This window comes from Pan troglodytes, chromosome 7 (genome assembly GCF_028858775.2).
Source record: "Pan troglodytes isolate AG18354 chromosome 7, NHGRI_mPanTro3-v2.0_pri, whole genome shotgun sequence".
Taxonomy (NCBI): Eukaryota; Metazoa; Chordata; class Mammalia; order Primates; family Hominidae; genus Pan; species Pan troglodytes.
The window spans coordinates 68,793,250-68,820,604 of NC_072405.2; the positions used below are offsets into that span (position 1 = coordinate 68,793,250).

Consider the following 27,355-nt stretch of genomic DNA (forward strand, 5'->3'; position numbering starts at 1 on the left):
ATCATGTGGGCAGAGCCCTAGTGATTGGGATTACTGCCCTTATAAAAGAGACCCCAGAAAACCAGTAGGCCCCTTCTACCATGTGAGGACACAGTGAGAAGGCACCATTCTACAAAACAAGAAGTGGGGCCTCACCAGATACCAAACCTGCTGGTGCCTTGATCTTGGACTTCCTAGCCTCTACAACTGTGAGAAACAAATTTCTGTTGCTTAGATGTTAGTTTATGGTATTTTGTTATAGAGGATCAAATGGAAGACATGTAACCCTTTCCCTTCTTCGGGAGATGGCTTCTACCCCCAATAAGGGGGTCTGGGTAAATTACTCCACACTACCATAATCCTTTCCTCACCCTTATGTAATTTCATTTCCATGCTGAGATTTTAGATTCTCTAGTTTTTGCCATATGTAAGCAATTTGCCATACATAAGCATCAGAACCATAACCTATATATAAATGAGATAAAAATAATAACAAGAAGGTAAATCAGGAGACGTCAGTAATTTTATCATGTTTCTGTGTTTCCTCAATAATTGCTAACACCTAGCTACATATCAGTAGATCTAATGTAGATCAGTTTTCCAGGGCCCATTTTTAAAAGACTTCATATAAATAGCTCAGATATTTAAATAAAATGCCAATAATACTACCTTATTTTGTGGATGACAATAACAAACCACCACACTCCTCCCCATCAATTCCATCACTCCCACTGTGCTCAGATGTGGATTCAGAATCCTTCTCAACACTCTCCAGACAGCTGGTACAAATCAACCAGAGCTGGCATGCAAGTTTGAGTGCTATAGGTCTTCTTGTCTTTTATTATTTTATATATTTTTATTTAATCTTGAATTTAATCTTGTATTTAATCTTGCCATAACAATCCTATGTAGAAGAAAGGGGAGATGCTCTTGCAACAGTCATGAGGAGATGAGGCTAACTTTATGGGTTGTGATGACAAAGATGGAAACACATAGATGGCTTTGAGAGCTATCAGAAGGCAAATCTGCAGAACTTGATAAATTGGAAATATGGGGTAAGGTAAAGAAGAGAGGTGTCATGCATGACTCACGTTTCAAAGAAAACTGGAAGAGAGGCAGGTCTGTGAAGGAAGACCATAAATTCAATATTGTATATGTTGAGTTTGAGATGTCTTTGACACATCTAAAAGAAAAGTTCTACAGACAGCTGGGCATTCAATTCTAGAAGTTAATTAAAAGACCTAGTCTAGGAATGTAAATGAGTCATGTGTTGTTAGTGGTGACAAGCTGTGAGAATGGATGAGTTCACCTACAGAGACAGCCCCAAAGGCTGAACCATGAGGACTCCAACATTAAGTGGACTCCAACATTAAGTAGCCTCCTAAAAGAACATTCGTGCAGCATGCAGAGGATGAAAGGTGGTGCAGGTAGAAAGAAAACTGGGTATATGGACACCAAAATAAGAACGTGGCAAGAAGGCAGGCAGTATCAGAACCTGTCGAGATCCAGTAAAATGAGGTCTAAAAATGCCCCTTAAAAAATGTATCATTTTTTGGTGAGGAAAAAAATGAACATTCCTTTTGTTGCATCACTATATAACAATAAAATATCTAAAATATGTAAAAGACAACCTACAGTCATACTTTCATAATTTCCAAATAATTCCAAGATAAATATGACGTTCACAGAAGTAAGTAAATACTTCCATTTAATTGACAAATATTTATTTGTAAGGTACTAGATGAGGTTCTAGATTGGTCAACTAGGTTTACTTCATTATTTCCTAACCTAGAAGTTTTAAATTTCATGTTGTACTTTAATGCAACTATAATCATCTTGAAAGCTGAAAGCTGTTCAGAATCAGAATTGACCAATAAAACAAAATAAATATCTGAATTTTTAAGGGCATTATTTTTAAATGACTGTTTCCATCAGTTTCATTGGTTGTATAGTTTGATAGCTTTATGTACCTTGGGAAGACAAACTTTCTGGGACTCAGTTTCTCTTTTTTTTTTTTTTGAGATGGAGTCTCGCTCTGTCGCCCAGGTTGGAGTGCAGTGGCGCGATCTCGGATCACTGCAAGCTCCACCTCCAGGGTTCACGCCATTTTCCTGCCTCAGCCTCCTGAGTAGCTGGGACTACAGGCGCCTGCCACCATTCCCAGCTAATTTTTTTTTTTTTTTTTTTTGTATTTTTAGTAGAGACGGGGTTTCACCATGTTAGCCAGGATGGTCTTATCTCCTGAACTCATGATCTGCCTGCCTCGGCCTCACAAACTGCTGGGATTACAGGCATGAGCCACCACGACTGGCCAGGACTCAGTTTCTTTATTGATAAAATTTTCAAAAAGCAATGTCCATCTTGAAGAGTTGTTCTGAGGTGAAATGAGACATACATGAACCGCATCTCATAGTTCTTGGCACCCTATGGCACACTGCAATTTATTACAAACAAATTATTATTACTACTGGAGGGTTTCCATGAAGGGTTTGTTAGCCTTTAACTCAAGTATAAAATTTAAAATCTATTTTTTAATTTATGCTTACTTCATGCTGTGTCTAAGATAGCTTAACAAGATCTCAGCACACATCCAGGATTCAACCTTCCATCCCTAAAGGGCATGTGGAGGAGAGGCTGGGGCATCTATGGGCTCTGGCCCCCACCTGTAGACTCTACCATACTCCCTATTTTAGGTCCTCCAAGATCACAACGAATGCTTTGGATCATTCCAAAGCACTTACCAAAACATATTCTGCAATCTCGTATTATTATCTGGTTAAATAAATTTGTGAAATGCTGTATACTATACCATACCCTCTTGGAGTTCACATAGGTCCCTGGCATAGTAAAGGTTCTCAGAAGTCTTGCATGAAGAAAACCTGCTTAATGAAGTATGTTACAAACTTGTTTGACTCTACTATATAGACATTTATAGTCTCGTGGAGTAAGTAAAACTAAAACTGCTAAGTGCAGTAGAAAACAAAAAAAATAATAATTTAAAACTAAACTAACATGGTACTAAACTCAGAAAGCAAAGAAGGATTAGTAAGGTCAGTTTACTTGGGAAAAAGACTTCATGGAGGTAAAACCTGGTCCTTCAAATATCAACAGCATTTAAATAGAAAACAGAGAGGAGAACATTCTAGACTTTAGGTTGGTAGATTTCTAGGAGTGACCCAAAAAAGGCAGACAGCTAAAACAAATTGTCAAAGTGCTAAGATTAGAGATACAAAAAAGAAAAATGAGATGCTTACAAATAGAAAACTGAAGGTCAGGTAAAATTTTATTGAAAGAAAAAGGATAACTTCCCTGATTGTCACTACTCTTACACGGTCTAATATGAACTCTTGGTATCTGCCTAGTAACAATCCAGTTTTTAATAAAGTTTCAATTCCTTAACCCCTTATTTTAATCTGAATGAGGTAGACTTTTAGGCAATGCTCTCAGTTTTTCCAATTGAAAAAATAGTAATCTCAGTATAAATCCTATTTTGATTCTATTTTCCCTCTATTTTTAAGATTTTTAATCATAATGAAATGCTGACATAAAAGCTTTATTTGATACTATTGCTTCTATAATACCCTCTTTTAAGAGGTACAGAAAATATTAAAACAAATTTATTCAATGCTTTTTTAAAAAAGTATCTCCTTATACTCCTGATTAAAGTATAGGTGATTTCCAATGATTTCTGCACTTGTTTTTTAGCATTTTTAGTAATTTCCTCAGATGAATTTTTAAGCTTTATGTTTCCAGTTGGAGACTTACTAACAAAACCTAATTCATAAAAAAAATTCACTTCATTTTCCTCCTCATTTACCTGCTTCCTGTTCTCTCTGGTTTCTCTTTTCCATGATAAATTTAATAGAGACACAGGAAAGCATATTCATCATAAACCAGGGAACTATAATATCCAGTGCTCGAAGGGCCTTTGTGAGGTCTATTGGAACATTTCCCCAATCCCTGTCCAGGCAGGTTCCCACCTAAACCACCTAGGAACCTCAAGTATTTAATGCCTTAGTCTTCCTCGAAAACCCACTCAAGATTTAAACCACCTACTTACAGGAAAGGTCTTTCTTGGAGCCTCTAGAAATAAATTCTTTCCTTAGCTAATTCAAAGCCTTTTGCTGATACTTGAAAGCCATTTTTTAATGTCCACTTTTGAGTATACATGAGGTAAAAGGCATGAAAGAACATGTTTAAATGACAAACTGGTCACAGTGATTTCCTTATGGAAAAATATATTCTTTAGGTTTAAAATCATGAAATCTACTGTATCTAGGGTATCAGAACATATTAACATTCGACATACAAGTTGGCCCATGACTGCAAAACATTCTTCCTCCCAAACACAATTTTGTTTTAATTCATAGTGGGAGGAAAAAATCATTCTGAAATTTTTATCCATGATAAATTATTAACATTTCTAAAACATAAAAAGGAAGAGATACATTTTAAAGCACGAATTATTTTCTTTGTTTAGTAATCTTGAAGAGAGCTCATACAGCTCTTGTATTTTTCATTGGTGGGTTAATAATTTTTATATCACATAATCAAAACATAATAGGTATTCTGAGCATCCTTGGTGTTTTGGCATTTTACTGAAATCATTTTGAGATCTGGTAGGAAATCCATTCCAGTTGGAGGAAATTCTATGAGATATAATAAATAGAAAACAGCTACATCTATAGAGCCTTCAGTTCTTACCCTAATGCTGTGCACCATGTTAAATTATCAGAGGAGAGTCCAAGTTCTACTGACTGAAAATATGGCTTTGAGCTTTCCATTTAATCTGGAAGGATAATAGCTTTCACCTACTTGGTCATTCAGAGTGAACATTCTCACTTTCCTTTCCTCACACAGGCACCCCCTTCTCTATAATGCCTTATCCTCTTCTAACCTGTAACTCTTTTAGGTTATCAAAGAAGACTGATATGAAATTGATACTTGCTATAGCTTTATTAAAGCTAAGAAGACAATATTATTAACCGCAAAAGTACAAGTAGGGAAGAGTTCAACAGTCAAGGATAACTTCAAAGATCCCAAAAGAAAAATAAGGGCAAGTTTGACAATGGGACTATTTGGAGATGCTTGCTGAATAACCCCATTTTTCTGGCTTTGTTTCTTTTTTAACGTATTTAGGGCATTCTTATTTTTCCACATTTAAGGCGGAAAAAAAGAGAAACTAAAGAGCCGTGTGACATTGCTTTTTACAGAAAATAATTATAATTCATTATAGTTACTGTAAACATGTATACAGCTTAACAATATTTAGGTCACAAGCGAGACAGTCTTTGAGCGTCAGAATACCCTTTTAAAAATGGGCTAACACTTTATGAAGTAAAAAGGCAAATAATCAAATAATCATTTTGCTGGAAGATGAGTACCAATGTCATGATACCAAAAGTAACAAGTAAACTGGACCTTAAACTTGTTATATCATTTGTTCATTGTTATTAAAATACATTTAGTTCTCCTGCATCATTTAGAAAATTCAATGGGTAAAGGATCATTTAATATCAATAGGCACCCATAAATCTGAATTAGCACCGCTGAACCAAAGAATTTCCAGCACCTGGATGACTTACATACTAATTCTTTAAACAAGTATAATACAAAATCATAGTTCATACTTCTTAAATGGTAATATAAAAAGTCACAGATTACTCATGGGAATAATAAAGCTTGGTTATCAAAGTCTTCCAGGTGCCCAGACACGTCATTTTTTTAAAAATCTGTCATTTTAAGTCTAAAACTAAAGTTATTTCAGTAAAACATAGCTAAAATATATCTGAATTATTTTAAACATTTTTTAGAGAACAACTACCAGAGAAATGTCTTTTCCTTTTTAGTTCCAAGAGCTTAAATGAAACATTCATGCATTAAATTCAAAGTCTGACTGTCAAATCATTTCACTTTAATAAAAATTTGAATTACCTGCCTTAGGGCATTATTAAATATCAAATAAAAAGTACACACACATAAGTCTGATTCCCAATATAATTTTTATATAGAACTCTGACCAGATTTGTATTACACATTTCAAGATAAAAGGATAAAAAAGTATTCATAAAAAAATGAAATAAGAATTAGTCACCTTAGAATTCCTGTACCATTCTTAGGAATTTGGGAGCAAATTATCCCCTTTAAGTAATCTCAGCCACCAAAGTAAGAACACAAATATATCTTCCTTTTAGAAATAGTACCTAAATTGTAATTAACTCAAAACTTTGAAAAACTACACATTATTCATCTATCATATAAAGAATATGAAGTATGTGAAATATACAAAATCTCACAAACAACGTTTCTCTGTGTGTGTGTGTGTGTGTGCGTATGTGTAAAAGAGAGAGAGAAAATAATAATAGTCATTTAGATATTCAGAGAATGGCAACTCTGGTCTAAGACCAGATACAAACCAAACATTCAAGGGAATAATCTCCCTTCATTAAAAGTATCATTTACAGGTATTGACATTCACAGGGAGTATACTAACTAAACCTAGACTGGAGAAATGCATAAATTCACGCTTTGCAACCCTCATCCCACCCCCGCTGCCTCTTGGCCTCTTCTGTGAACACATCCTTCCCTCTTTCTCTGCTCCTATCCCATCTTCGCTGCTGCTCTCCCACTCCTAGCTCCTGCCCCTTCATCATTAAATGGTAAGAGCAAGTCATGGGTACACAGCAGCTCTAAACCACCACCTCCTTCTTTCTTCCTTCCCATTGCAGCACAGAGAGTGCCCATCCTCTCAGCAAAAGCCAGTCTCCCTGTGTGCTTAGGATTTCATCCCTTTCAACTTTTCAGACTTCACTGCTCCAGCTCCTCCCAGAAGCAGTACCTTCAGCTTCTCTCCATCTACTTGCTCCTTTCCCACACCCCAGCATATAGACAAGTTCTATTTCTTTTGTTTAAAAAAGAAAAAAAAAGATTTCCTCAATCCCACCCCCTCTCTGTTGCTGCGGCCTCCTGCCCCACCCCAGCCCACCAAGGTGGCTGCGACCTGGAGTCTCCAGCTCCTCCCTTCCTATGGCCTTCAGCCTGCTGCAACCACATCCCTCCTTGATGTGTCACTCGACCACCAGTGTGGCAAAACTCTTTAACCTCTGCCCATGTCGTAGTGAAGAAAAAGGGCTCTGCCAGTCAAGCTGCCTGGATCTCCTTCAGCTCCACTGCTCAATAACTGTATTACTTTGGCCCGTAACCTAACTTATCTGTGTCTTGGCTAACTTGTCTGTAAAGCCTCCCACAAGATTTTATGCACACTTAATTAAGTAACCCCATTAGATCCATCAGAACATTATATGAACATATACAATGTCTACACCCAATACGTCCCTATTTCAACCCAGACTTGTTTTCTGTTCTCTACTCTTGAAATGTTAATGACCTTCATGACCAGAGTCCGCTATTGCAGTTTGTGGTTGACAGGCATCTCTCACTCACTGTGCTGCAACTCAACTCTTTATCTTCAACCAAACAGGGCCTCCCCGCAGCTTTCCCACTGCCACTCAGTGGCACTCCATCCAGGGTTTCCAAAGTGTAAAACCCCAGAATTTATCTTTGACACTTCCATCTCCCTCCACCCCTCATCCAATTCATCACTAGCTATAACCTGCGATTTCTATTTCACATACATCAACTTCTCTCCACCTCCACTGTTCCTATTCTAGTGTCTAAGCCTCTGCATCTATCACCCTGGCTACCTGGCAGACTTCTTCGTTTTTTTGTTTTGTTTTATTTTGTTTGAGACACGATCTCAATCTGTCACCCAGGCTGGAGAACAGTGGTGTGATCTCAGCTGACTGCGGCCTCCACCTCCCAGGCTCAAGTGATCCTCCCACCTCAGCCTCCTGAATAGCTGGGACTACAAGCGTATGCCACCACACCCAGCTAATTTTTAAATTGTTTATAGAGATGAGATTTCGCTGCTTCCCTAGGTTCTATTCCAACAGATGCTTTCCCCTTGGGAAGCTGTGGTTTGCCAGTGATGTACAATGACCTATGCACTTAGGCAATTTACAAGGTAAATAAATAATCCAATATATAGTCTTTTTTACATTTTATCTCGTCCATGTTTGTGATATTTTATTTTGTTAGTTCCTTAAGAGTAAGGAATACATAACATTGAATTCTATATATTAAAATACATAGATTATGTTTCAATCAATAGTGTATCATATTCAGATAATTAATAAGTGCTTCTCAATTTATCATATAAAAGGCACTTCCATAGAAGAAGTATTTCAATGCATGCCAGATATGCTCCCTCCCCCTGAGAAACAAGAGGATCAATTCTGCAGGAGACGAGAAGGGTCCACACTGAGGCTCACACGCTCCCCAAGTCCCCTCCTATGTGCTCCTTGGTCACTGGGACATGACTGGTGCTGCTTCAAGAGGACAACATGGTAAGTTACTAAAGAGGTATGCATGCATGTCACTTTTTCTGGGCCTGAGGGTGTCTGTTCTTATGAAAGCCACCAAAACTTGGAATTAAAGGCTACTCTGATAGGAAAATATAATCATAGTTTTTCTTCAATACTGCATAAAATTAAAATAACTACTTGACCTGTAATTAACAGAGCTCAAGAATGTGTCATAAATTTTATCAAGATGAAGTACATATGCTTTTATTACTAAATTACCAGGATCACAATAAGTGTACCTTTGGTACGCTAGGTTTAAGTAGCTGTGCACCTCATTTTCCTTACTTAATCTGGACATACCCTCATGAAGACAGACTTGTTCCTGTCCTCTTTGGCTACTGAAATGCAGCTCTAATGACTCTGTCACTAAGAGGCTGAGTGGGCCGAAAGTTGTCTCCCAAAATCCCATCACAGCCTTCCACAAGTTCTGCCCCCTTAACATGTGTCCTCAGCCTTCGAAATTCTTCTATCTGAAAATAAAAGCAGAAGAAAATAGATTAATCAATTATCGGACATTAACAAGATTGGAGTTTCATAAATGACATGCATAAAATATGTATAAATTACAAGAATTATTGAAGAGAAAATTAAAATTAAGCTTCAAAAAGAAAAAAAAACAGACTTAATTCTTCCAGACCTAAGACGTTAGAGAGGACCCTTTCAAGAGATGACAACAGAAGTAGACATATCAAGGTCTCTGAACAACTCAAATAGATAAAGAAATCTGCTCCATTTGTTAATGTAAAAATGATACAGGCCGGGCACAGTGGCTCACGCCTGTAATCCCATCACTTTGGGTGGCCAAGGTGGGCATGTCACAAGGTCAAGAGTTCAACACCAGCCTGATCAACACGGTGAAACCCTGTCTCTACTAAAAATACAAAAATCAGCCAGGCGTGGTGGTGCACACCTGTAATCCCAGCTACTCAGGAGGCTGAGGCAGGAGAAATCACTTGAACCCATGAGGTGGAGGTTGCAGTGAGCCGAGATCACACCATTGCACTCCAGCCTGAGTGACAGAGCCAGACTCCATCTCCAAAAAACAATGATACAAACCTCTCCCAAAAAGGTTTTATGCCTATCTATAGCATAATAAGAAAAAGTGAACAAATGAATGTGCTCTTAAATGCTTTCCAAGTACATTTTAATGGATTCTTATGTTACTGTATGTAAACACTGATTAGATCTTAGATTTATCAGATAGATTCAAGGTTTCCTTTCATCAAAAGACACTTTTGCCACTTTTCTAGCCCTCTGGAGAGCATAGGTCCAAAAAAATGATTTTCCAAAAGTCTGAGCCCAACTTCCTGTCTTTACAATATTGATTTTCAAGTTCATTTCCCTTTCTTGGGTGGGCTCTCCAGGTCCCATGGCTTCCCCACTGTAAGTGAAGAGGTTCTCAGAGTCCTCAGGGACATTGCCGATCAGCCGCCCTACAGTTTCTCTAAGAACCCAGAGCCTGCCAGACGTGACTCTCTGGGAAATACTAATGTTTAAGCAACAAGCAAAAGTGATGAGCATTCCCCAGGATTATTCCCATCTATCAATTTAACTACAGGGTTCATTGTCTGTTAATTCACTTAAGTGCCACACAGTCACATGACACATTCTTCATTCCATATACAGAAGGGGAAACTGAGGCTGGAAGTTTTGAAAATTACCAGATTAGCTAGTGGGTAAGTCTGACAATTCCAAGTCTACCTGCTCTTTTCTCAGCTCCACAGCCATCTCTTTAGGAATTCTAGTCAATTCAATATAATCTATCTCCTTCACATACCCCAGGGTATTGAGCAAACATGATTTGGGCAGCATCAATCCACCAAAAGTCCACCATCTGTGTATCAAGGGATTATATCCACAAAGATCCTTAATATGACATAGCTATAGAATTCTGCCATTCATAAAGAGAAATGAAACACAAGACAGCAACTAATTCAGGGGTTTCAACAAAGTCAAGAGACACCTATAGAGACTTTAGGGGGCCCACGAAAGCCCTAAATGATATGCAAATTTTTACATGTGCATTTTCCTCAGGAGAGGCTCCCTGACTCCAAGAGTTGAATCCCACAACATTCTAATTCAACACACTCATACATAGAGTCGGAAAAAAATTAAACAGCTAGTTCAATTAGAAACCAGGTCAGAAAGCCAGCTTCTTTTCTGTGGGTTTTTGTTTTTCTCTCTGTACTTACATGCGCTTCGAATGTCTTATTTTTCCATGTCACTGAATACTGATTGATTTCCCTTAATGAGATTAAGTCTGACCCAACTGGGATTGTCCTGTTTAGTTTTTTATTATACCTATATGCTGTATTTACATAGAGGAGCCAGTCAGATAAGCAATCAGCTGTTTAATCTACTTGATGGTTTTTCGCTAGATCTTCTTCAGCTATTAGAATGAAAATATGAGTAGCATCTATTGCTTGTTGCATCTGAAAAACTTCTAGAGACGAAGCTGCATGAGAATCCCTTATTATTTGCTTTCACCTTAAGGTTTTCCCTAAGTACAGAGTGAAAAGGAACCTGGTCAGTGAGAGAATCTTATGCTTTTTCAAAAAGAAGAATATCACGGTGAGGGCAGTGGACTCTGCACCCAAAGGCCAATTCTTGTGCTCTGCCACCTAAGATCCAAACGATCAAATGACTTCACCTCTTCAAACCTCAGTTTCCACATGTGTATAACAGACATAATAATAACAGTATTCACAAGGATAGCCTAGGAAATAAGAAAGAACATTCATGAAAATCACTCAGCATAGTTCCAAGCACATAGGAAGTGTCTGACAAATACTAGCACTTCTATTGCACAACTTCTTTTGAAGTGAAACCTTCAGCACTTTGAGATAAATATTTAGCTACAGTTGTATATGCAGAAAGTATTTATAATAAACCAATAATTCACTGAGGAAATTTAAAGTCATCTCTCCTAGCATTCACTTTCCATGTAATCATACTTAATACCTGCAACCTGAACCTATGAAGCATGCACAGGTCACTGAGGAGCAATGTGGGCTGGGAACTTTACTGCCTCAACATATGAAAGAATCCATTTTCTATTGACTTTGAAGATTATTTTAAAGCTGGGTTAATTTTATATTTATGCATTCTGAACTGGAGATAAACCTTTCAAGCCCCAGGCCTCACCCTGAAGCACATTCTGTGAAAACAACTTCTTCCAGAAGAGATGATCTGAATCAACAGCCAGCCAGTCTCAAATCACTGTACTCTCAGAGAAAACTATTTCACAAGAAATGTTTTTCTCTGATCACAGCAACACTTTGAAGACTTCAAACATCAACAGAGATGGAGGGGAAAATGTGTCTTTCTGAAATGCCAATTTTTCTAAAGCAACCACCCCCAAAAACCCTTTAGTCACTTCAAATGGTTTCAAGTGCATACTGAATCAGCCACACTGAAATGAGAGATTGTGATAAATGAACAGAATAATAGAATAATATTTCAGGATAGAAATCTTTAATGAAACTCAGATGTCAAGGCCTTCCAGAGACCATTATTATCACATATATCTGAATGTATGACTGCATCTATTGTCAATGCTACTCCACTTAAACATAGTATTTGTTATTTGTTTTTAACCAATTTAAGAGAAAACTGAATGCGGGGCACCAACATTGAACATTTCATGGAGAAGTCCCCACCTTCTGAAGGTATTAGATTCAACAGCCACTGTTTTTTGAACTACAGGTGCACTCCAATTGGTCTAAGACATTTATTCCAATCTTCACTGCCTCACAAACCAAATTATCCACTAAAAGTTCAGCTTTAAAACTGCTTCTTTATTAACGCATTCAAAGGGCTAATTTCCACGGTTTGCAGTTTAGTGCTACTTAACTTTCAGGAGTTCCCAAGTTCTAATAGATTTATTTTGACTTGCATTTCATGTGTCATCATGTTAAAAGAGAAATACAACACATAAAAGTCAGTATGCTCTATCCATTAACCCATCTATGGACGTTTATGTGGTTTCCCTGTCTTGGCTTAATGAACATGGGAGTGCAGATATCTCTTCAAGATACTGACTTCAATTTCTTTCAATCTATATCCAGAAGTGGAAATCAACAAGACATGGAAACACAAGTATTGTATGAACTCACTTATATGTGGAATCTAAAACAATCAAACTCTTAGAAGCAGAGAGAAGAATGGCAGCTGCCAAGAGCTGGCAGGAAGCAGAAATGGGGATATAATGGTTAAAGGGTACAAAATTTCAGTTATGCAAGATAAATAAGTCCTCGAGGTCTCCTATACAGCACAGTACCTATAGTTAACAATACTGCATTGTACACTTTAAAATGCTAAGATGGTAGATCTTATGTTAAGCGTTCTGACCCAGTAAAATATTTTTACAACAAAGGACATGGGAGGAAACTTTGGGAGGTGACAGATATTTTACGACCTTGATAAAATGGTTCTTTATAAAAGTTGGTGCTCTCATTTTCTTTTATTATCAATAACAAGAGTCAGAATAACACAATTCCAAATGGTACTAATCAAATTAAAAAGTCAAAAGCAAATTGTACTTAAACAGTCCATATATGTATACAGAGACAGATATAGACAGAGAGGACTCTCCACCTTTCATGTACTGCAGCCTTGTTTTTGCCTCATTTCTCTTCTACCCCATTATATAATGTTCTATCTAAAACCAGTGCTCCCTCTTCCTTACCAACCTCTCATTCATAAACCAACTCTCACTCTGTCATGACTCTTTAATCGATCTTTTCAATTTTTTTGAGGAAGAGAGTAGGAAGAACATTCACTCCCTGGTAACACTGACGTCAACGGTCCTGAAGCCATCCCCAGCCTAAAGGAGCCCCAGCCTTGGCCGCTGTTGGCCCTCATCACCTCAAGAGAGTTTCTGAGCCACACAGATTTAAACATACTAAAGAATTACAGATTAGAGCTCACAACCACAGGGAAAGTGCTGCCTATCACTTAAGACACTGAGAAAATACATATAAAAATCTCTACAAGCAATTAAAAATAACACATTTTAAGAAAGGGAAGAAAGAGTCTCCCCAGAGAGAAGATCCTTGATTTGCACTGTCCAGGATGGCAGCCACCAGGCCCACATGGCCACCAAGCACTTGAAATTTGGCTTGTCCAATCTGAGATGTGCTGGAAGTGCAGAATACACACTGCAAGGCAAAGACTCAGTATGAAAATAAGAAGAGAAATCTCATCAATAACTTTTTACCTTGACTACATGCTAAAATGATAGTATTTTGCACTTATTGGGTTAAATACACTATTTGAATTAATTTCTTAATTTCACCTGTTTCTTTTGACTTTTTTTTTTTTTTTTTACCGTGGCTACTAGAAAGTTTAATATGTGGATCACATCATGTTTCCACTGGACAGGACTGGCCTAGCGCTGCCCTTCACACGCACCTTCAGGACCTCAGCATTCTTGGGTTATAGCGCTGATCTCAATTACATGTAAAGACAAATGCAAGTACATATGAAACAGTGGTTCTCAAAGTATCCTCCCAGAATAAAAGTGTAAGTTGTCAGCAACTACCCCAGACCTACTGAATCAGCAACACAGGGGTGGAACCCCGCAATCTGTGCTTCAACAAGCCTTCCAGGGGATCTGACACATGCTCAAGTCTGAGAACCATGGATGTCTTCATCTGTTTTGTGCTGTTATAACAGAATACCTGAGACTGGATGATATATAAAGAACAGAAATGTATTTTCTCACAGTTCTGGAGGCTGGAAGTCCAAGATCAAGACATTTGGCATTTGGTGAGGGCATTCTTCATTCGTCCTCATGTAGCAGAAGGCAGAAGGACAAGCGAGCCAACAAGAAAATGCTGTGTGAAGCCTCTTTCTTAAAGGCCTTAATCCATTAACAAGGGAAGGACCCTCATGGCCTAAACACCTCTTAAAGGTCTCACGTCTTAATACATCACATTGGCAACACCTGAATTTTGGAGGGGACCCATTCAGGTGGGTCCTGAAGAAAGGACAGAGAAGAAAATCTCCAACAAATGTTCCCAATCATTGAAAATCTACAACAAATGTTCCCAATCATTTGAAGTGATTGTCAAACATAACCATGCTGTGGCCCTACGGCAACCTGGACTTTAGGGAAACAGCCCCTTTGATTCCATATGGAGCATGAAGACCCCTGAGAAAGACTTGCTGCTTCGTGAATGGGGTCAGACTTCCTCGATTGTCCAGGGCCAGATGTGCTTCCAGATCCCACAGGCTGAGCACATGGCAGGCACTAACTCGGGCTGTCAGGATGTAAAGAGTCCTACTTTCCAACCCACAGGAAACATGGAATGCAGAGGGAATGAAGAGGAGGAAAGACTGAAGAAAACAACATTTAAAGCAGTTTTCAATATTCTAGAAGACGTATCATGTATCCACAGGGTGAAAAAACAATAAACACATTCATATTCCTTCATTTCGCTGGTGTTATTTTAAGTTGAAAGAGAAAGGAAAAAACAGACATTTAATATGAAAATGTAGATAAGCTAAGAAATAGATAAGTAGGGAGGGAATGCAGAAAAAGGAGGAAGAAAAGGGCAGGAAAAGGAGAGCAAAACTTAATTATCAACCCATTTCTGTATGTGTACATACATATTTGCACAGATGGCACTATACCATAATACCCTGTTCTATCAATTCTAAGATTAATATGTATTCACATTTTAATGACTCTGTGAAATCAGAATATGTCTTAAAATTTCTGTTGTTAGATTTGGTAATGTTTTGGTATTTGTATTCTGTTCTTGGAATCTCATTTCCAAACACGACAATCCAGCTGATTGGCTTCCGAATGCTTAGACTGTCATTTATATTACAGTTATTTAATGGTTAAAATGTCCATAATCAATGAGTGGATAAAAAAACTGTGGTGTGTGTGTACATATATATACATACACACACACACACACACACACCCCGAGTCCCCACTTTGGGAACGCAGGGGGAAAGGGTGGGAAGGGGGTGAAGGATAAAAGACTACAAGTTGGGTTCAGTGTATACTGCTTGGGTGATGGGTCCACCAAAATCTCACAAATCACCACTAAAGAACTTACTCGTGTAACCAAATACCACCTGTTCCCTAAACACCTATGGAAATAAAAAATTTTTAATAAAGTTATTTAATGGTTAGAGATAATTTTTAAAAAAGAAATATATACTCATTCAGATCCGTCCAATTGTGTTTTTCTCCCTACATAAGGCAAGCTAACCAGGAATAATATGAAAAATTCAGCTAAGAAGGGGCTTCCAATTTTAGAATTCCTATTAATAGTACTCAGGACAATGTATGATGGGCTTAACAGTCCACACTACACTTCAGCTGAAGTCTACACCTCCCTGAATCACAGCTACTATGCATTTAATAGGAAACCATTATGATTTAGAACTTCTTCAATGTTGCTAGTGCCAATACTATTATCCTATGGCAGGTAATGCATGTCAAGATACCAATTCTTTCCACAATAATATTCAGCAGCTTAATTACATACATAAACCTTATGGTATAGAAGAAAACACTGTTCTTTAATTTAATGCAAATTTTTAAATTTCTCAATATAATCAGCTATGTGGGAAACTCCACCTGCCATTCATTGTTCCTTTTGCTATTTTATATGTCAAGCATCTCTCTCCTCCCCTTCTCAATTTTTGAGGCTTCTCAATTTTTCTTGGTCTAACTCCTAGAATCACATCCTCTTCTTTTGATTCCTCTCACTTTTGCTGCCTTCTTTGGACCTTTTCCATTTTTGCTCTGCTTCCTGTGAAATTCTATGAGCAGCACCAAGTAAAACATTCAAGGACAGACTGATTTATATTCCCCTAAGATTACAATTTTTTTCTAAATCACTCTAAATTGCATTTTAATATACGTAAATGTGTGTCTGTGTGTGTCTACATTTTAACTTTGCTGCCCTCTGAACAGATGCTATGATGGAGCTCTGTGCTAATAGCACCTAAATCTTTTCCTTGAGAAGTACAGCTAATTGAAAAGTCATCTATTTTCAAGGGCAGTTGAGATTATTCCTTCTAATATGCATTCATTCAGCTTCGGCTCCCCTGTGGTAAGATATGGTTTATCTCCCAATAATCAGGGAGCATGACTTTAGTAGGTTAGGGTTAGACTTTGTCACTGGCCTATTTTAAGGAAAAATACAAAGTTAGGTTCCCTTTGAAACCAGAGAGCCTAAGGCACAATGGTCTATCTCTGGATCTTAGCATAATACACTGGCCAGTATAGTAGTAAAATATTGTATCATATCTACAGGATCAGTTAACATTCTCAATATAGTTCAGCATTAACACTGTGAATGCTGGCAAGGGAATCCTTAAAGGAATTCTAGGTGGAAATGGGAATGTTGGGCACTCAACAAGTCTAAACCTTTCAATAAATTAAGATTTGTTGTGATTATAAAGAACATTTTTGTTTTTGAGATGGAGTTTCGTTCTTGTTGCCCAGGCTGGAGTGGAGTGGTACAGTCTCGGTTCACTGCAACTTCCGCCTCCCAGGTTCAAGTGATTCTCCTGCCTCAGCCTCCCAAGTAGCTGGGATTACAGGTACCTGCCACCACACCTGGCTAATTTTTGTATCTTTAGTAGAGACAGGTTTCACCATGTTGGCCAGGCAGGTCTCAAACTCCTGACCTCAGGTGATCCGTCCACCTCAGCCTCCTGAAGTGCTCGGATTACAGGCGTGAGCCACCGCGCCTGGCCAAGAAAAAAAAAGTTTCACTAAAAGATCTGATCTACTTTTAGGAAATTACCCTCGATAAAGTAATGCTGAACAAATGTGACTATAGACACCCAGCTCGTCTACTTTGTTCTCATGTCTATAATCTCTCCTTGTGGCTAAATCCAGTTAACACTTTTTAGTCCTTAACTGAATGTGTGTGCAGAATCTGACACTCATGATCTCTCCACTCCTTCTTGAAACTTGCCTCTCCCATGGCTTCTCTAACCATCACATGAGTCTCCTGACTTTTTCCACTTCTCAAGACATTTCCTGGGGACACTCTCACAGTGCACACCCCTGGTTACAAATCCCTCGTTCTCTGAATCAGTTCTTTTCTCTCCCTGAATGATTTCCTCTTCTATACTAACAGCTTCACCCACCACCTGTATACCATACCCCTTTCTTGGATGTCCTAAAGGCATCTCAAACTCTCAATATGCAACCACAAACTTGGCATCTTCTCCATGAAGGCTGCTCTTCCTCCTTGATTCCCTATCATGGTAGAAAGCAACACCTTACACTTGCCAGTCAACCAAGCCAAATCCAGGGGAGGTCCAGTGACAAAGCGGTCTTTCCTTCCCAAAATCCTTCCTATGTCATCAGCCACCAGGTTCTGCTTCTACTTCTTTATCATTTCTAAAGTTACTCCCTTCCCTCCATCTCATTGCCATGTGACCCACATCTTCATACTGCAGCTACAGAGTATGTTTCTTGAATTCAAATTTGGTCATATCTCTCTCCTCCTTACAACATTTCTGTGATTCTTTGCTACCTTCAGGAGAAAACCCAACCTCCATGGCACAGCCCTGAGGCTCACTGAGGAAGTCTCCTGCTTCCCTCTCCAACCCCCTCATGTCGCAGGCTCTCCACACTTACCGCAAGCGTTCCCCAAATACACTCTGCTCTCTGGCCTCCCTGCCAGACACAAGCATACAGACACTTTTCCCCTGTTGGCAATTCCCACGAATACTCAGACAACACCTCTTGACCTGGCTTGGGGAAGGCCTTCTAGATAACTAACTCTCATCCAGGCACCTTTCCTATGTGCTACCTCAAGACTACGTCCATAACATCCCATAGCGCTGGACACAGCAAATGACTGGGTTTTTTTTTTTTTTTTATGTACACCTATGTATCAGCTGGCCTTTCCTCCTAGTTGGTGAATTCTTTGAGAGTGTCTTTTTTATCTCCGCTTGTCAGTATTGATTACAGTAACTGGCACATAGCAAATGTCGAATAATTGCCAAATAAATGAAGGAATGAATGCATGCATTCCTTCAGACTCCACATCAGTCTCAAAGGAGCAATTTCACATGCTAAAAACTGCCTATGAAAAGGATAAAGAAAAGGAAGCTAGGACTATGACATAATTACCTTACTATATCAGTACACTGCTTGTATTAACAGGGTCAATGACAAGTAAAAGCAAATGAATGCATCCGAGTATCATAAAACATGCTGTATGTTAAGCCTTGGGGCTTTGAAATTTGGGCATCTAAGATTTTGGCTATCTGCAACAACAACAAAAAACTGTGTATGTATCCTCGAGACAAATTGTAGGAAAAGTAAATGCAGAGGAAAGTTTGATGTTTTACATGTATCATTCATAGAACAACAGTGACTATACGACCCACGGCCCCTGCTCGGGTTGCAGTCCCTGAGTCTGACCTGGATGGGGCGGCCGGCAGTGAGCATGGCCCTCACATGCCTGCTAACCCCAGACCCCTTCTCTGCTTCAGAAATACAAAGTCAGCAAGAGAAGGGACCTGGAGCAACTAGATGGCAAACAGAAAAGAGTGAATTGCACAGGGTCCTACCAGTTTAGAAGAGTCTTAGGAAGGATACTTCAGGAAGTATCAGCCTCAGGAAAGTGCCTCAGGGGACTGTATCCTCCCATCCTCACTACTTGACTCTTCTCTGTCCATATTCTTTTCTTGGGTGTCTTATTTCTTTTGTTTTTCTGCCTTTTTTTTTTTTTAGACGGAGTCTCGCTCTGTTGCCCAGCCTGGAGTGCAGTGGCACAATCTTGGCTCACTGCAACCTCCACCACCCGGGTTCAAGCAATTCTCCTGCCTCAGCCTCCTGAGTAGCTGGGATTACAGGCACCTGCCACCATACCCGGCTAATTTTGTATTTTTAGTAGAGATAAGGTTTCACCATATTGGCCAGGCTGGTCTCGAACTCCTGACCTCGTAATCTGCCCGCCTGGGCCTCCCAAAGTGCTGGGATTACAGGCATGAGCCACCGCGCCCGGCCTATTCTGCTCTTTTTTTGATGCTAAGGATCCCTAAATCTGCACATTAGGCCTCAGCCTCTGAAGTTCTTGTCATGTGTTTCCAACTGTCTGAGAGAAACAAAACTCCTCCAACTGGGGATACAGAACATAATAACAGAAAAGGCAGAAACCTCCTCTAACACTGCTGGGGGCTTCCTGACAAGGCCTCATGTAGAAAGGTCTCAAATAAACTGCAGTGTTGAAGATGGCACACCAAAAGGGGCAGTAGTTAAGCACCCAGCACTGACATCACACATGACTGGCTGGATCCCCAAATCCACCCTTACTACCTGTGTCAACCAGGCAAAGGTTTCTTAATCTCCCTAGGCCTCAATCACCTCATCTGAAACCTGGGAATGATAACAGCAGTCACCATATCAAGGGATCAACTGTTGTATTCACAGATTATTTTCAATATGCCTACAAAACCTCTAGTATTTCCTAAATCTTAACTTAAAAAAAAAAAACAAAAAACACTTGACTATTCTCTAAACGTTGTCCCTAAATCCCTCCTTGCCTTTCCCACAAAACTTCTAGAAAGATGGTCTATATATGGTCCATATTTATGCTTGGTCCCTCTACATTCAGCTCAACATTCTACGGAAACATCTTCTTTGGGTTAACAATGGCCTAACTGGCGATTATAGCTCTTGTTCATGAATCTTGTTTGCAGTGATGAGGCAAATCAGAAAAGAAAAGAAGGCGTTCATCATGGTAGGGGCCTCAAGGCAAACTGCTTAGATGGGCTAAGGTGTTTACTTACCTGGAGGAACCAGAAACAGCACAGTGGAAGGGATGGAGAAGGAATGGTATTGCAGAAGGGAAGCCAAAACTCAGCAACAGAGGAGGATACTAAAACCAGAATCAAGCAGTGAGCATACCTAGCCAGGGAAAACATTAGGTACCAGAGGACATGAACAAGCTGAGATCCAGAATTTAAGCCAGATGGAAGCCAGAAGTTCAGAACTCCGAACACCTGGGCCCATTTTTAAAAGGTCCTGTAGTTATTTGATGCTTGGGTTGGCAGCACTCGTCCACAGCACTTCTCAGTATTAACCCCCTCCTCCTCCACATCTTGGCAACACTCCCTCCCTGTTTTTCTCAAGACCCCTGGTCCTTAGTTCCTAAGAAGGCATCATCTCCCCCATCTCCACTGCAGTGTTGCACTCAGTGGGGGCTATCTTCTTGTCTTCCTACTCAGCTTGAGCTATGGCGCCAGGAATTCTAGCTCGCTGATCACTGAATCTGTTTTTTAGTTTCTTCTTGGGCATGAAGCTAGAATGCACTTTCCAGCCTCCCCCACCGTTAGGGTAGTTATGTGACCAGTTCTAGCTAACAGAAAGCAAGCACAAGTGGAGCTCCCTGTTTCTACTACTGGCCCTCAAAAGATCCCTGTTGAGATCCTTCACCCTATTTTCACTGAGGGCAACTGTGGGAGGAGGACAGTGAAGATGGAAGTGTTTCTTTCTATACAGAATGACTGCGAATGACTACACAGAGAAAAGCCTTCACTGCGAATCAGAAACACATATGTTGGATTTTATGTGAGCATGAAATAAATTTCTACTGTGTTAAGCCACTGACATTTTGAGGTTTATCTGTTGTAGCAGCCAACATCTTCACTGTTAAGTCCCAAATCTAGATATCGTGAATCCAAAACTCTAGGCTTAACATTAGACCCAAATTTCTAACTTCTTTCCTGTCCTTCACTGGACTAACTTCTAATATTTTGCAGAAATTATTCCCTAAACCTCTTGGACTGGGTTGGGTTTCTTCCATATGTGTTTCCAGAGCACCTTACTTATTATCATGTTAATTATTTAGTCATCTGCCTCCCCAACTCTATGGTGAAATTTTTGAGAGTAAAGACTGTGTTTTAATCTTGTTATCCTCTGTGTCCAGTTGGCATTCAGGAAGGGTTTCTTTTTGTTCTTCATTTTTAAATTAAAAGCAAAGTGCATTTAGTGGTACTAAGAAACAAGAACACATCACCAGTGATAAGTGAGTATTGGCAGCATATACCCCTGTTCAGTGTGATGACAAGAGCCCTTCACCTCCACAGTTGTTTTTCTCAAACCCATACCCCTAATCTAATCATGTGGAGAATAGTCTCTTATAAGAACAAATAGATGAATGACTAAATATAGGAATTAGGATTTGTCATAAAAATATGAAGGTTCAAAAGTGATATGATCGAAGTTCATAAAATAATGAAGGGTATGGGGAGGAGAGGCTGAGTGGGGAAATTTTTAAATTAATCCCTAGCAAAACAGAAATAAAGAGAAATTACTAAATGTTGGAAGAAGGATTTTTTTTTAAGATTTAAGGACAAAATAAAGAAAGCTTTACTGAGAAGTTAGTGAACTTGAGCTTTTTAACTTCAAGAATTAAAGGCAAATATTTAAAAGCTATCAAAGAAAACTGGTTTGCTGAGAGTATTTCCCAGGCCTTTTGAGGTTGATCATGGAAGAAACAATATAGCTCTCCAGAACATATCCATCCCTTACACAGATCCCTGAAAGACAGGAGATATTTAAAGCCCCTTCTGTAATATCAAAATCATGGCTTAAATACATTCGAGTGACGCTGCCTCATGTTCCACCAGCTAACATCCCAGTGACAATTCACTCGGATGCTCCCACCCACTGTGCAGTAGCATTTAGGGCACCTATGAAGAGCCCAAGGCCAGGGGTGGGCGACCAAAAGTAGAGCTAGAAAACAATCCAGAATTTTCTAGGGCACTCCTTCTGGGTCCTTCACCCCGCACATGCAGAATTTTCCTGTACACACCAAGGCAAAACTATTTCAAAGCCTATGAGTGACTTACAGAAATAACCGGCATCCCAACTTTACTTCCAGACTTTCTATTCTCCACACCTGGGGAAATTCACATAAGGAAATAACTAGACTAATAAAAAGTTTTGCTCTTTCAGTGATTTCTATTAACTCTCTAAAAACTAACTTTTAAAATATAGACCATAAATTAGTGTTGGATTCTGTCCATCCTTGACCTTTCAATCACTTTCACCAGTTCAAGCCATTTAACTTTCATCTGGAAAGGTATGACTGATCTAAAGGAAGCTAAAACATAAAACAGACATTTTCCTTTCTCAGAAACAATATTTAACTCAGAACTTCACTCTGAAAGATTCAAAGTAGCACACTCACCTGTAGCTGGGATATAGTTAAAGGGTATCGGAATAATATCCAGGTGACACCTTCACTGCAAGGTGGGATGGTGAGAGAGCCTTCATACACCCAGTAATCCCGCAGCAGAGGGTCTGCACAGCCACGTGGACATGTAATGGAAAAGGCAAGTGAATTAATAACAATCCTGATGACTCCAACAACAATTTTCAAAATTACAAACTGTTCAAATGATGCTTCTAAGATGGATGTCATTTTTAAACTAGAGCCCCACAGTCTTACACTACTCATTGTGGAGAAAATAATTGATAAAAAGCATGATGAATTCTCTATTATTTACAGTGATTTCTATCAATGGATTACTATAGATACCTGTCAAGCTTAATCACTTTAGAAGTGTATCTATATTTTGGGTTTTTTCACTTTATTAAAGAATTTACCTATTTCATATCTAATATTTATTGAATGCTTATGACGTGCCAGCAATTTACTTTAATTCATTTAACCTTCAAAACAAACCAGTGAGATAGGTAGTAATATTAATGTTATATTTCAGATGGGGAAACAGAATCTCAAAAGAGTAGTAGTTTGCCTGAGGTCACTCAGCTAATAATCACTGGCAGAGCCAGGATTCAAATTCAGGCAATCTGGCTTCATAACCTGTATTTTTTTTTCTTAAGAGACAGGGTCTGGCTCTATCACCCAGGCTGCTGGAGTGTGGTGGTGTGATCATGAATCACTGCAGCCTCAAACTCCTGGGCTCAAGCGATCATCTCACCTCAGCCTCCCAAGCAGCTGGGACTATGGGTGCACACCACCACAGCCAGCAATTATTTCTTCTTTTTTTGAGAGCGAGGTCTGGCTATGGCTAGTCTCAAACTCTTGGCCTCAAGCAATCCTCTTGCATCAGTCTCCCAAAGTGTTGGGATTACATAGGTATGAGCATGTCTGTCTGAAAGCCTGTATTTTTAACCATTCAGTTCTAGCTACCACTATACTGCTTCTGCAACAGCAAAATACTAAAATCATATTACAATAGAACAAAATGAGTCATTCTTATGAAATCCTTTAGCTCTGCATTAGAGGAATTTATGACTAATATGATGGATAAATGGTTAACATACGATAGAAATTGGTTTGTTGTAGAGCAATTAAATGTAGAAAATAGAAGATACAATGCATCAACTGGTTTTGTTTAAAACACTAAGGGACAGCACATAATTTGGGCAGAGAAATGTGAAGATCAAAATTTTATATACAACAACCTTTAAATCATATTCTGAGTATTTAATGTATAATTGTTACCTGTACAGAAATACAAGTGGAATAATATATAATAATAGTATTACTGCAGAGAGGTAACCTTATAAAATTAGATACAAAGTTTATTTTACTCTAAAGATTAAGAACTCCACTGATCAATCTTAGAAGTACATGAAGGTTTTTTCTTTGTTTGTTCGTTTGTTTGTTTGAGACAGTTTCACTTTGTTGCCCAGGCTGGAGTGCAGTCACGTGATCTCGGCTCACTGCAACCTCCACCTCCTGGGTTCAAGCGATTCTCCTGCTTCAGCCTCCTGAGTAGCTGGGATTACAGGCATGAGCCACCACACCCAGCCAAAGTTATTTTATTATACTGGTGCTTTACACAGAGGTAGCAATTTTTACAAATGACAATCCTACGAAAGCTCTTCATGGATCAATGGAACTAGTGGCAAAGTGTCTCTTTATTATTTCAGAAGGTTTACTTCCATATTTAGAGTAATCTGGAAATGGTATCTGCTAAACAGAATACAAATTGCAAATAAATTTTATTAATTAACAATATATAGTTTTACATAGTCTGAAGAAAACAATGTGACTATAGCCACAGTTAAAATTCATTTTATGCAATCAGGTAAATACTCACCTGGTAATAAAGTGTTAGGATTAAAGCAAGGTATTGTTTTGGACTTCCCCTGAAAAAGAAAAAAATATTTACCCAATGTTAAAGTAATATTTCTAGATTTTAGAATAAAAAATCTATTAGAACTAAAAAATTAGAATGAAGTCTTTTCTGAATGGCCTCATCAGGTCCCACAGACTTGTGGGTATCTCCTTCCACCTTCTCATTGGAGTAACATTGTCTGGTTCCTGCTCTAATTCTATGGCTATTTTCTTTGCTGCCACAGTTCAATTCTCCCTGTAAGTCCTGGTGTGGAACCTACACTTGGTGCCCCATCTGACCCATATCAGTTACCTTTTCTGCTCTGAGCACATTCATACCAAAGATTTGGGCTAAATTCTCATTGTAAAATGCCAGAACCCTGGATGGGGGAATTTTCAAAATGCCTTTCCTCCTGCTTGCTTTCATTTCAGCTCCTAACCTTTCCGGCATTACAACCTGGCTTGCAACTTCCTGTTTTGTCCTATTTGGATTTGGTAACTCAGCTCTGGGATCTATGCTAGATGCTCTCCTCATCTGGAAAGGGAGATCTGAAACAGATGGAAATATTCTGTTCCGATCAGTGTTTATCAAAGCTAGATACAAATTTCAAGGGAATCATTTGCGCTCTTATTCAACAATTCACATTTAAGATCATCATTTTAAATCATGTCATTTAAATTGCTTAGACTTTAGAGGAAAATAGTCCTGTCATGTGAATCAGATGTTTCTTAAAAGATTTTTCTCTATTGATACAGATGCAATAGGGAAAGTTATTGCATAACCTCCAAGTCCCTTCCTGACTCCCTGGGACTATTTCAAACATTAAAGAATCTAGCTTACTTGCCTCCCCGATCCCCCTGAATTCCATAATGACTGGTGTCCTATTAGATGATGAAATAAAGGAAATTTTCTCAGTCCACTGCAGTTGTACAAATGTAAGTCAAAATGTGCCCTTATTGTCTTTTTATCAGCCTTTTTTATCTGGACTGGGCATCCCTTGGAAGCTGGGTTCCTTCCAAACCTACTCAGGAGATCTTCAGTGGAGGTTCTGCCTGGTTCAGGATACCCTGGGCTGTGCTAGCATAAAGCTAATCAAACTTGATTCCCAAATTGATCTTTCTTAAAACTGGCTTTGGGTCTCTGGATCTCCTGTAATTAAACAAGTTCAATTTCTGCTCTGTATCTCCAGCAGCCCTACAGGACTAGACTACTTCCCCTCCCCAAGGCCACTCACATTCAGCTAAGTGTGAGCCAAGAAGGCACTGCTTATAAGAGGGACTGGCGTTGGGCCAGGCACGGTGGCTCACGCCTGTAATCCCAGCACTTTGCAAGGCCGAGGTGGGTGGATCATGAGGTCAAGAGGTCAAGATCACCCTGGCCAACATGGTGAAACCCTGTCTCTACTAAAAATACAAAAATTAGCTGGGCGTGGTGGTGGCATTGGCTTCCTAGCAATGCTAGGCCATATCATGGCAGGGTCATGTGGATCACCTTCTCTCGGATATTATCTTACCACATATGTGTACTTGTTTTCTTTTTTTAAATTTATTTAACATAAATACTTTGAAATATGATTCCCCAAATTTTTATTTGTTTCATTTATACAACTTTCCTATAGCACGCAGGTAGGAAAGGGTTAACTCAGCAGGCCTGAGTTGCTCAAACCCTGCACATCCCATATAAAGGCCTGTCTTCAGGACTAACTCTTTGCTCCTGGGATATAACCTCTGAGCTTGGAATATTCTACCTGATAAGACTGTTTCTGTGTGCCTGCAGCCTTGGGCCATGCTGTATTTATGGTGAACTCCTGTTGTTATATATCTGAGGCCTTGAGACATACTGTACCAATTGGAACAGATAAGCTGATGCTGACAATGTGACTTATGGCGAAGAGGGGAGGGAGACGGCTGCTGCTAGAGAGTGAGTAGCTGAGGTCAGCTATGTTGCATGCGTTTAGTGCTTGCATGACTGACCCCTAATAAATCTCTGGACACTAAGGCTAGAGTGAGCTTCCGTAGTTGTCAACACTTCACACATGTTGTGACACATCATTGCTAGGAGAATTAGGGGCATCCTCAAGTGACTCCACTGGGAGGGGACACCTGGAAGCTTGTGCCTGGTTTCCCCTGGACTTCATTCCATGCGCCTTTTCCCTCTGCTTTTTGATCTGTTTCTTTTCACTGTAATAAACCATAACCACAAGGATAGCAGCTTTTCTGAGATCTGTGAGTCCTTCTAACACAGCATCGAGCCCGCAGGTGGTCACAGGGACCTCCTACACAACCAGTATTTCTATATTATTTTAAATAATGACTTACCTTATACTGAATATCTTGGAGGATTTCAGTCACAGCCTTCAAGCCAACATGTTCCTTTCCTATCTGAAAAACATAAAGCATAAACCACAACCACAACATTTTTCAGTGTTTAGCTTTAACTAAAAAAAAACTAATAGGGCTGAGTGTGGTGGCTCATGCCTGTAACCCCAGCACTTTGGGAGGCCGAGTTGGGTGGATCACGAGGTTAGGAGATCGAGGCCATCCTGGCTAACACAGTGAAACCCTGTCTCTACTAAAAATGCAAAAAATTAGCTGGGCATGGTGGCACACCCCTGAAGTCCCAGCTACTCAGGAGGGTGAGGAAGAAGAATCGCTTGAACCCAGGAGGCGGAGAGGTTGCAGTGAGCCAAGATCATGCCACTGCACTCCAGCCTGGATGACACAGCAAGACTCTGTCTCAAAAAAAAAAAAAAAAACTAACAGAACTCGGTTCTAGTCCATCTGAATGTCCTTTTTGAGGAATAATTAAATGGCCTTTTATTAATAACTAGGTCAATGTCTACTAAAGGTAATTAAAGTTGT

The 27,355-nt window shown here is 39.3% G+C and overlaps 1 protein-coding gene across 1 annotated transcript in view; it reads right to left on the reverse strand.

Moving 5' to 3' along the window:
• Window positions 1-27,355, reverse strand: part of CA8 (carbonic anhydrase 8) — a 93,602-nt gene that overhangs the window by 11,964 nt on the left and 54,283 nt on the right. The window contains exons 5-8 of the mRNA XM_024345179.3: window positions 26,813-26,875; window positions 24,477-24,525; window positions 22,592-22,704; window positions 8,703-8,872 (exon numbers count right to left, since the gene is read on the reverse strand). Coding sequence (XP_024200947.1) covers window positions 8,738-8,872; window positions 22,592-22,704; window positions 24,477-24,525; window positions 26,813-26,875 — 360 coding nt within the window. The 3' untranslated portion in view covers window positions 8,703-8,737. The remainder of the gene's footprint in view (window positions 1-8,702; window positions 8,873-22,591; window positions 22,705-24,476; window positions 24,526-26,812; window positions 26,876-27,355) is intronic.